Source organism: Triturus cristatus, chromosome 12 (assembly GCF_964204655.1).
Source record: "Triturus cristatus chromosome 12, aTriCri1.1, whole genome shotgun sequence".
NCBI classification, from domain to species: Eukaryota; Metazoa; Chordata; class Amphibia; order Caudata; family Salamandridae; genus Triturus; species Triturus cristatus.
In genome coordinates this window covers 71,280,094-71,292,325 of record NC_140595.1, presented here as the reverse complement: position 1 = coordinate 71,292,325, position 12,232 = coordinate 71,280,094, and the positions used below count along the sequence as shown (strand labels likewise).

Sequence of the window (12,232 nt, the reverse complement as noted above, 5' to 3'; positions counted from 1 at the left end):
TAGGGGGTGAAAGCCTTTTATTCTTTTTTCTTTCCCTAACAAGTAAATTCCTGAGCTTGTTTCAGTTCTGGGAATAAGAGAAGAAATTCTCCTGAACCGATAAAGTGGAGTCGGCATTGGAAAAGAGTGAGTTATGCGGGTCCGCGCCATAAGGAGAAGAGTGATTGACATCATGTCATTATGTTGCACAAACTCAGCTACTCAAAATATGCACCATGGGAAATGTGATAGTAACGCGAATCTGGCTTAACTGGTCACAAACTGCACTTTACTCTAACATCGTGAGCTAAGAGTCCACTACTGAGACTGGTGTACCCAGCAAGTTTCTGAGTATAATACTGATAAGAGAGCTCTGGTGGTTAATGCATTTGCAGGAGAGATCTGTGCGCACTCCGACAAAGATGGCCAATGTGCCAGCTACAGAGAACATAGGACGTACGTGCAGGTCACAGATGTCTGTTTTATGTTAGCTCAGTGGGTTCACGGTTTTGTTCAGAAGTTCCCTTCAATTTACAATTCTGGGAAAATAGCTTGGTTAGTTATGCACCCTCTTCAAAAGGCTCATTGAAATCTGCAAGGTACTTGCAGGTTTGTACTTAATCTTTGATTGTTATAAAATGGATCAAATTGTTTTCAATTGATATCAATAACTTCATTTATTTTGCAAGAAATTCAGTTTGTATTATGTGCTATATAAACGATTATTAGTACAAATAAAAACATGCACTTCCCAAAGTGCATACATAGTTCTACATCTTGCATAGACCCACTGCTTGAGAAAGTACAAAACCCTTTAAAATGTCAATAATTGGCTAAGCGCCTGGGTAAGTTACACGGCAGGGGTCACTCTGTGTCTCTTGGCGGGCTTCTGGGTGTGTTGGCCTGGTTTGATGGTCCACTGGTGTAGTGTTTGACCTCCACCCACCCAGCAACATACAGCCAGCCACATGGGAAAGCAAAATAATACCCCTTGGCAGCCCTCTGTAGTGAAGCAGACTCAGTTTGCACAGACAATGCTACCGGTGTCCTAGTGCCGAGACACTGCACCGGACAAAAGGCAAATAAAATCACTAGGGCTGGTCCAGAACCTAGTTTCCAGCTCAAAAATAGTTTCCGGAACTAGAATCCAGCCAGTTTATTTACAACGAGGTGGAATGTGAGCTTTTGTAGCACCAAGCTGTCCACATTGTGTCTCATGACACACATCTCACATGTTCTCCGCTCAAATTAACTCTTACCTCCCTATACCAATACTATACTCATATTTCCCTATACTAATCCACCACTAATCCTTTTTGGGTTCCGGAATAGCATGCTACTCGCCGAAAAGCACTTTGACACCTCATCAGGGGTAGTAAGTTCTATATAAATACATTTACAAATCAAACCATCGTTGAGATGGGGTGTTCGTCAGTTTTCATGTCAGTGTCCAAATGGAGTGTGTGTGAGTGAGTGTTAATGCAGCGGTGCACCCGTGAGCCTTGCTATCCTGGAGAGGGAGGGAGTGGGGTTATAATTCCCCGGTACCCACCTTGTGTCCCACACTCTCTGAGGAGGAGGTGAGGGGCTTCACACTTAAAGAGGGTGAAGAATGAAAATGCATTTTACTGCTATAGCCTGTGTTAAGTCTATTAAAGCTGATCATGGTGTAGGAGTACCCTCTGGTGGCCAGTAATAGGTAATGCAGAACAAATCGTGAATGTGTAAACAAACGAACTTCGACCTCAAATGGTTCTTTTTTATTAATATTGTGCAAAAAGGATTTGCTCGGTGTAAAAGGATGGCTCAGTAATCAAGTAAATCTTTATTCGAATTTATAAACAAATTCTTAATAGATGCATAACTATAAAAAAAAGGTGTGAAATACTATCAAAATTCATACAAAAGGCATATTACAATACATTTCCTACTGTAAAAAGACAACACAGTATAAATAATTTAAAAAACTAAAATGTTAAAATGTACTACTTTACTGATACATGTGTGGAGGAATCTCAGCCAAAAATGCTCTGTAGCAAAGTCGGTTTTCTGGTTGGCCATCTTCGATAGCGCAGATCTTTCAATCACAGACCGTATCTGAGTTGTTTTGTGAAAACATGTTTTGTGTGGTGTGTTATATTTATAGCATTTGTTAAACCACACTCGAAAGAAGAGGAGAAGGGTATACGTTTCTGTGTTAAAATATGTAACATGTCAGTAGTGTACATTTTGCAAAAATAAAAGAAGCAAATTAAAACAGGGTCTCAAAAGCAAAAACAAAAATGTTGAATTGGGTTGGAACAACTCTTCACATGTCGCACTGTGGCTTTGTGGCCAAAGCCACTTTTTGCACGCCATGCACTTTTTTCATACAACGTTTGTGCCTACAGCCCCATCATGCAGTGCTCTGTTGCATAATAATCCGGGGAAGCTGATGGAGTCCAGGTGGCTTGTCACTTTGCTGGTTAAAAGGGAATAGCAAGGTTTCTTCAATATCAGACAAGGGGAGATGGAAACTGAATATCAGTTCGGATGAGGAGACAGAGTTGACTGGGGGTAGAGAAGCCCTTCATTTGAAACTAATCCACGTTGATTTAAATTACATTTGCTAAATGTGATTTTTTTTTACCTTATGTGGGTACCAAAAGAGCAATGTTTTCGGTATGGGGCCTTATTAAGAAATTAGTTCACGTGTTTTACATTGAGTGGAACCGTTTACTCCTTAAGAAACTAATTCTACCTTTCTGCCTACTTCCTGGTATCATTTAATATTTTTGCAAAATTGTGCTTAATTTTACCTGCGATGGAACACTTTATAGGTATGATAGGATTGAGGATGCAATTATAGTAGGCATCACCTTGCTGCCTTTCTAATTATTACGGGGGGGGGTGACATTTATGAGCTCGATAGATACCAAAGCTGGACAGTGATAGAGCTAGAAATAGACTATGTCAGAAGGATATATAATGGTAGACCCATATATAGATCACCAGTGTCCGAGCTATAAAATAGATAGCGATAGAGCCATAGGTGATGCCACAAACAGATATACATTAGTCGGGCCACAGATTGAGCCATGCATGGACAGACAGTGGCAGAACCATAGATGGACAATACTAGAGGCATAGATAGATGATGTTGAACCTCAAATAGATCAATGATGGTAGAGCCATAATTGGGCCTACAAATACAAAAACAGCAGTCAAGCCATAGTTAGCCCTATAGACACATTAAGTCAATCATATGCATGAGCGCCTCCCTGTGGTGCGGGGTTGGGCTGCAGTGCCTCTTGACTGTTAAAGGAGTCTGACGTCTGCAGGTTAAGGTCCCCACACCAAGAGCTGACAACTGTCACTTGGATGATTTTCAACCAGTCCTGTGTTTGCCGAGACCTGTAGTTTTGCACTTTCCATTATGAGAATGGGCCTACAAGTCCCACCATGCTTTGCTTTGTTTGCTAAACACTTCCTGCTTGTCCTCTCCTCTGCAGGGTGATCTACAGCACCTACTACCAGTCCATGGAGCTGTTCCAGCCCTTCTTCGGATACTACTTCTTCAACGTTCTGCTGATGATCCTACAGCTGCTGCACGTGTTCTGGGCCTACCTCATTCTGCGCGTGGCCTACCGGCTCACTGCAGTTGGCACGGTGAGGATGCTGCTACACTGTGCTAAACTACTTAAAAGAAAGATGCCTGAAATGTTTCTTAGGGCCCTCTGCCGAATGCCGGGGTAGCTAATAACAAAGCTTCCTAGACATTACTCACTTTCGTGAATCTTTCTTTCACTGCCCCACACTTCTGTCTCTTTTTCACTCTCTTGCCCTTTCTTCTTTATCATTACCTCTTGGCTTTGTCACTGTTTTCCATGTTTCCTCCTCCTGTTTCCCTTTTCTGTATTTCTTCCTCTCACTCTGGCTTAAAGTCTGATGATAAAAAATAAATCTCGGTCTCCGGAAATGAGTGTCTGTGTCCGCCTCCTGCAACCACCAGAGCAAAGTGAATGAACTCTGGGAGCACATATCCACTCTGGTTTCCAAGGTTGAGAATAGATGCCTTAAATCCATACAACTGGATGGCACCACGCTGACGATGTGAGGGAGTCGGTGAGGAGCAGTGAGCAGTAAGGCAATGAAGACCCAACCACACGGTTCATGTCGGTCTTCTCATGACCCCCAGACTGTACATTGGGTCTACAACTTCACTCTTGCTAAAACTGTACGATTGCTCCAGAATTAGGGGTCACCACCTCATCCGCAAACCTAGCTTTCAGTACCAGCAGCAGTGGTGAAACTTAATAATGTATCAGAAAAGCAGATGATTGGGAGATGAATGGGTGAAAAGACCTTAATTCTGGATAGGTGAAATGTTGAAAAGGGGTAAAATAATATAAAGTGAAGAGGCACTAAAATAACGCTTGGGGCGTGGTGTTGGAACGAGTGGGAGTACAGATGTGGGGAAACATCCTTTACCCCTCAGTCTTTACATTTACAACGATTTTAGTATCCTGCATGCAAAGTTACCATGTGTTACTTTAGCACGCAAGCCTTTACAACGACTTGTTGTAGGGGGCGCTTTGTTAGACTGGTGTTGGGTTTTTAAGTCCAACACCTTCCCTACTGTTGCGTAGGCTGGAGTTGGAATAGTAATTTATACTATTCTTAAGTCCTGTGCCCCTGAAGCAACTCATTGTAATGACTTGCGTGCTAAAGTAACGCAAGGTAAAGGCACACGTAGGGTACTGACTGCGTGGTAAAGGCATAAATGTGGTAAATGTCTGCGGGGTTCGGTCATACAACTACAGATGTGTGCAGTCAATTTTACAAGATACTATCACTACTGCAGGGTGATACAATGGTCTAACTAAAGCAGTGGCAGGAGCGGACTATCTTATATGGCAGGGTTGACTAAGTTATGCGGCAAGAAAAGACAAATGCAGCTTAATGTGGCACATTTTGTGTTATTGTTATGTCAATATTTTGGCGTTTTTACACTTGTTAACACTATCTGGGCAGACATTGCACCTCATTAGCTCCACTATGACACCAAAATACAGAAATAAGTAACAGAAAGGTGACCTGTCAGCTTTTGCGAATGGCCTTCCCCTGTACGGCAATACACGTTGCTGCATTTTTAGTAACTTTTGATTCTTTAAACTAGAGAATCTACATATTATGCACCAGATTATGTGACAAATGCAGCAATTCCATAATTATGCGGAAAATACTGCAGCTGTAAAATCTCATAATTCTAGTGGCCCTTACTACAAGTGGTTATTACTCAAATAGGATGATTGGAATTTTAAATAATTTGGTGGAAATAAATACATGCTGCAAGGTCCCGATAATGCCAGAAATCACAGGAGACTTGAAGATAGGTAATATATATATATATATATATATATATATATATATATATATATATGTATGTGTGTGTATATATATTTATATATGTATGTGTGTATATATATATTTATATATGTAATTAGAAACTTAATAGAAGCACATCCACCCGTGTGTGCCATCATCCAGGGCTTTTCACCACTTCTACTGGCATTGCTAGCAGAATGTGGAAAATAAAATGTTCCTTCAAGGATGACCAATTTTTACATCGAAGTAGGTGCTCTCGTAAGTAACTAATCCAGTAGCCAAAGGTGTAGTTAAGTAGGTTTATTAGTTATAAGTAAGATGGTAAGGAAGGCCCCACCGGGAGCAGCGTCCTGCTGCTCAGCCCCACTCACTCAAAATGACCACTCATTCAAACCATGCATTCACAAACATTCTGATTACATTACACACACAGGCTGAGTAGCAGGGAAGGAGAAGACCAGAATACAACACCAATAACAAGAGGGGGTCTCGAGGACAGATGATGACATACAATGAAATACAAGCTATACACACACAAAGCATTTTAATATTCACACAATACCAATAACAAGAGGGTGTCTCGAGGACAGATGATGACATACAATGAAATACAAGCTATACACACACAAAGCATTTTAATATTCACACAATTATCCGTTGAACAATAGGGTACCACACAGCCCTAGCTCTGTACAGTCTGCATAGGTGACTCATGCACCCACATGGTATGGCTGAAGGGCACGTGTTGATATTACAAAGTTGGATGACACAGCAAACCCAGACCAGGCTGATGGTCTTTGAGACGGGTTCCCACGTCACCCTTCATCGCAACACGTATGCTTCCCTGACTCGTGTCGAGTATGTGAAAGTGTGATTCATGCTGGCATTTTTGGAAAATCTGTAGTATCTTTGTGATAGATTATTTGTGATAGTCCAGTATTGCTTAGTTATGTTATTGCGCTAACTAGATAGGACGTCATCATACGGATTCAAAATTATTGTGAAAAGGTGGGGAAATTGTTCACTGATGACAAAAGGATTATACCTCAAAGGGAAAGAGGTGTTGGCAGATTGTAACAACCTCAAAATATTGTGGTGCTGCTGTGAGCACATATAGCGGACACACACACTCTTCAAGCAGACTTTCACTAGAAGGCTCCCACATTGTGCCACTCAACTGTGTTGTCTTTGTTGGTAAATGCTTTGGTGTCACTGGAGGTGAAGCTGTGCCACAGAGATTTTATGTGGAAAAGAAGCGAACAGAGAGGCTGTCAGCATGGTTCAAGGGTGTGTATCACTGTGGCTAGCAGCCCAGCCAGGTGCAGGGGAGATCTAAGGGCTTTTAAAGGCTGTGTGTTTACAGCATCACTTAAGACCTTTAAAGCAGAGAGGGCACTGCAAGAAAGCACATTTACATGGTGTGAAGAGTCCTACTAAACAAAAACAAACCATAGAAAACCTGCTGGTTAATGCGTCTCGCAAGTGCGCCTTCAGAAGGCATCCTATTTCAACGCATACGTTACTGTCATCCTCCCACTTTTCACCATTGAGAGGCTCAGCCAAGATTTACTGACAGATTATATGGCTGTGAGTTCCCACACAAGATTAACATCTCCCTGTGAAAAGTTTGAGTTGTGTGACATGAGTAACATAACATAACATGTGTATTTGTAAAGCGCACGTTTACCCCAGCAACGGGGCATTTTGGCGCTGAATAACAGATGTATATTGTTACCCAACTCAATGGTACTCATTTTATCGACCTCAAATGGACGAAAAGCTGAGTGGACCCGCCGGGATTTGAACCTGTGACCATGAGGTCGAGCACAGGCCCCTGCAGTGGATGCATTAGTCCACTGAGCCACCAGACCCGGAGTAGATGAGATGTGTATTCAAGAAGGTGTTCAGTGTATTTAGAAATTTTACCAAGAGAGTGGTATTTTTCCATATTTCTCTACACTTTATCCTTAGACCGTCTAATAGTTTTAAAATTTTTGTTAATTTTATTAGTTTGATTGTTTAATAAATAATTTGTCTTATCTGTGGTAGAGATGTCGGCCAGGTCTGACTCTTCACCATTTCCATAACCTGAGGGACCACTTATGGTGGGGTAATCTCTGATGTATCCCCAATTTTAAGGTTCTCACAGGACCCCCATCTTCTACAGAGACATAATGTTCTAGTCCTTGGATTTCACTAAAAAAGCAACTGAATTCTTTCTGTTTTATTCCTGAATCACCTCCATTAGACTAACATTCTATATTGTAGCTGTTTCCAGAAGAGAATCTGGTCTGGAGTATGGCATCATCCGTGAAATGGAGTCGCTGATTATATAGGTTGGCCCATATTTTGAGATTATTTTCAGTTTGGATACAATTATATGGTGGTAACTTTGAAGGTGTAACATAGTGTTTATAAACTGACAATATTTAGCACCCATCGCACAATGCTTTGACGTCCTATAAGGACTTGTTTGATTATTTAAAAGCTCAAACATGAACCAAATAACTAAATACTATTGCTCAGACGTTTTTTTGATGATGTAGGACGTCAAATGCGGTTTTCTTTATTTTTACTTTCTGTCCTCCAACCTTCTCCCTATAGGTGGAGCAGGACTTGAGAAGTGATGTAGAGGAGAGTGACGGAAGCGGCAAAGAAGATGAAACTCCTGTGGGTTCAAAACAAAACGGCGCCATCCACCAGCGCAAGGCAATAGTCAACAGCAAGCAAAATGACCTACAAAAAAATTCCAGCCTGGTCAACGGTGTTGCATCCCTCACAAATGGCCATTCCATTTCCAGCTAGCTTGGGAGACATCCTACAAGGCATGCTTATTATTGGACTAGCAAGGTGGAGGACAAAGAGCAGCGCGCTGGTACCCATGAACTCTTGTACCTACAAGATGTGATCCCCTTTCTTTTTAACAATTTTACACGTTTTCAAAGTATATATTTTAATATGTCTGCAGTTGAATGAACTGGCGGGCACCATTTTTATTACTTTCCACATCATTTTTTAATTCGGAGTCATCCGTTTTTTTTGGTTTTTTTTCTTAATTAAATTCTAAGATGCCTAGAACATTGAACCCAAAAATATACTTTAATACCTCTTGGTTATATTATTCAATGAAGGATTGATGCTGGTCATGCTCCTTTAATGTATTACATTGTATACAGTATGTTGAGGAACCCGTTTGCAAGAATAACTCGATGGAACCAGAGTGCTAGCAATATCAGCTCAAGCCGTACATCACAGGTCCTTACGAGATTTACTTTCATCGGGCCTCTCTGTTTTAATGGTTAGTTGGGACCAGCTAATCACTTTATTAAGTCTAATCACGTTAGTGAACGATTGATTACGCTGTTATTACTCTTCGTTATCGGAGACTAACTTAAGCCTACAATGTCAAATTCACGGATCTTAAATCAAAATGATGTATTCAGTTAGAGATGTACATGATAAACAGTACTAAATGTAGGGCACAAGTTAAGGAAAAACTCTTGCTCCACTTTCATGCCACATAATGTCTGGTTGAACTGCCAGTCAAATATAAAACCTCTCAGAAGGGTTAAGTATGTGCATTGACATAAAATCTCACAGCACAAATAGGCCAGCGGGCACATTCAGCTGTAATGCTAAGGTGCAAATATGCACCTGGTAGTTGGTGTCACAGTGGTTATACGAGAAACATTGAAATGCCTCCAAGGTATAATAAATGGCTTGGCAGTTCGGGCTGGACTCTTCCCATGAGGCACAGGGTCAGACTGATTTGCATATGGCCATGTCTGAACTGGGGTGGTGGAGTGAGCTAAAGAATGATGACGGATTAAACCCAGATCAGTTGACTGGGGGTGAGTGCTTGCAATGTTCAACACTACGTCCATCATCCCCTTTGGTTTTGCTTTATAATTAATGTATCAAACACAAGTATTTTCTACTAAAGAAGTCTCTCGGCTTGTGGTATTTGACTCATGATATGAGACTTGGTGGGACTAGACTCAGGAGAAACCAGAGGAACTAGATGCCAGCTGGTGCAACATTGCTTTGTTTGGACAGGCACATTGAAGCTGGTTAGGAGAGAGACGAAGCATGTTTGGTGAGGGAGTAGGTTAAGGGAGGTCGTAGAACGTGGGACGAGAAGGGAAATGTAAGACTCTGGAGCTGCCGTAGATGTAAGTAAACATCATGTTGCTTTATCTGCTGAACATTGCAATCACAAACATTGTGTGCCACTATGTCAGAAGCAGCATTCAGGACACTTGTTAAGAGAATGCTTGCAAGCAGGCGAAGAACGACTTCCATGCACCGTACACTGAGATGTAACATGCATATCCCAAGACCAGTAGTCAGGCCAAGGGTGAATGCTGCATTTTAAGGAATGCAAGCATTGATTCAGGGGCGGTAACAACTAAATTATAATAGGAGGATGAACTTGAGCTAAGACCCTACCACTGACCTGTACTTTGTTCAGAAACTGCATGCATATTCTAGACATATTTCAAACCAACAGGAAAGATTTTAACCCTACTATTCTAAATTAAAGGCAATGCCACAGTCCAAGCCTATTCAATAGATTTGTTGCTATGGGCATTTAGTGTTGGGAATTGAAAGAGGAGTGTAGTCATACTTAACTTCACCATCGGCTTAAGAAATAGGCAGCCTTGCGCCGGTGATGGCACTTGTCCAACGTTGGCTGAAGGAACTGTAGACCTCTTTAGTCTTCCTGAATTCATAAGTTTCCAGACAGATTGGTAAGAGGGTAAACCCAATGAGAAAAAAGGTGGCCCCTGTAGGTCTACTGAGTTGTAGAAGTTCTTATTATGTAAACTATGAATTGCATATTGGCCAAGTGTGATATGAACGAGTTGAAGTTTGATAAGATGTAGTGACCTAATGCGCATAGGGTGATTATTTGCTGTTCGTGTCTGCGCTTGTCTGAATTTGGACTGTTCTTCTTGCCGACTGGTTGTTCTTGACATTGACTGTATTGAAGTATGTAGGAGGGACCAGAGGAGGTTGAAACGGGGAAATTGATGAGCATCAGGAATGCCCAATAGCAGTTTGGGATCCCGCAGCTACATATCTAGATAAAAACAGCTCATACCTTTTGGGTTTATACCGCCGCCATATATTTTAACTTATATACCCTACATTTAATGTTTGTTATTTCTGCACCCACAGATTGTTACGCTTTGTTGCAGACCACCCATCTCTTATGGACTCCTATTGGAGGCAGTTGTAAATATCCTACACCCATGGCTGCGCATGTCTTCAAAGCAAGATCTAAGCTGAGTGGATAGGACGCCATTTTGGAAGTTTGCAGTATGGTGTTGAGCAAAGAAGGTGCAGCTTTGGGTCTCTTAATTGGCTCCGAGTTAGGAATATTTTTTGGTCCCAAGGGGGGTGAAATGATAGTCTGATGCATCAACAATCTTGCCCTGATTTCTTTGGGTGCCCTGTTCAGGTTTTTTTTTAAAAAGTCTGGATAAGAGGTTTTTGAGTATACCCCAAGGTAACCTTAAATCAGAAGGAGTTACAGCATTACCTGCCGTGGATCTACTACCACAACTCATAAGTGATACTTCCACTCTGTCGATCTGCAAAAAAAAAAAAACTCTGAAAAGGCACCTATTATCACCTCAATAAGACCCACACCAATAGACCCCTTGACAGTGTGCACGGTAGAAATGCACTTGATCGATCATTCGTCACTATAGGAAGCAGACTGGTTAAAGGCAGCTTAAGATGTGTTGAATACACACATACCCGACTATCCTAGGGCACACGAAGTAGACCGGGTAAAGATTAATAAATGTGGCATTCATAGTACCCTGCAGTCTCGGGCGTCATAGTCAGGAGGGGGGACTAGTTTAGGACATGCTGCATCCTTCAGGATCAGACTTTCAAAGGGGGTGCCTGGAAGAGTGTTCAGTTTTCAACAGCTTGCACCTCTTGCTAGCTGATTTTCACAGGGTTCTCTTGCCAGAATGTCTGCAGTCCTGCTCACACGGATTCCTCCTACAGAAGGCCATAGGATGAGCTGCCATTTTCGATATCGGTGCCAGGATATGACATGGGTCTCTAGGGTAAAGGATATAAAATTATATTCTGGACCTCTGACACCAGAGGCCTCTGATGTAAGCAAGTAGCCTTGGTCATGGGTGGTTGCCCATCATAGACGGTGGGTGAATGGCGTAAGTTTCTGCCAAGAAGGGCACTGAACAGAATAAATGCAGTCATGGATCTCTAAGTAGGGTGGGCACCCACCTTCCTTGCACCTAAAACTTCCATCAGAGTAATGAAGACACTCTTGGAGGTTTGTGCGGGGAGCCATTATCAATGGTCGGCTCAAGTAGAGTGGATGCGCTCATTGGTGGGTTTACAGGAGCTTAGCAAGGACTGGCCTAAACCTTTCCAGACCGAATGACTATGCTTTGCATACGAAGGTCTTGCGAAAAGACTGTGAGCTTGAATATTTGTGTAATCCTTTGATGGAAGGAGAAAACGTGCCACTTATAAGATAGAAACCGCTATTATATTTTTGTAGCTATATTTTTTTGCTAATCCTAATCCATGGCATTAAAACATGTTAATATTTAGAGAGGTTGTGATTACAGGTCTATAGTGTGACACACTTATCTTCACTTGTATAACTACCTCTGTAATGCAAAGGCACTTGGTGTTTTAGTGCATGCTTTCCCACGTTTGTCTCAAGAGGAAGCGTTCCACTGGGAGCGCCAGGCGAAACCAAGAGTGAAATCTGTCACCACTGACCGCAGAGGATGAAGTGTACAGAAATGTGTCCTGATACTGGGCCATCTACAGACTTGTGTTCCTGTCTTTTCTCTGTGATGTATTTACACAATAAATTCACTCACCTATGTCA

General features: G+C 41.8%; 1 protein-coding gene across 1 annotated transcript in view; it reads left to right on the top strand.

Annotated features, from left to right (window-relative positions):
* LOC146772545 (ceramide synthase 2-like) overlaps window positions 1–12,232 on the top strand; it is a 244,517-nt gene extending 232,285 nt beyond the window's left edge. Inside the window, exons 10-11 of the mRNA XM_085638549.1 lie at window positions 3,471–3,627; window positions 7,951–12,232. Of these exons, the coding sequence (XP_085494675.1) occupies window positions 3,471–3,627; window positions 7,951–8,151 (358 nt within the window). The 3' untranslated portion in view covers window positions 8,152–12,232. The remainder of the gene's footprint in view (window positions 1–3,470; window positions 3,628–7,950) is intronic.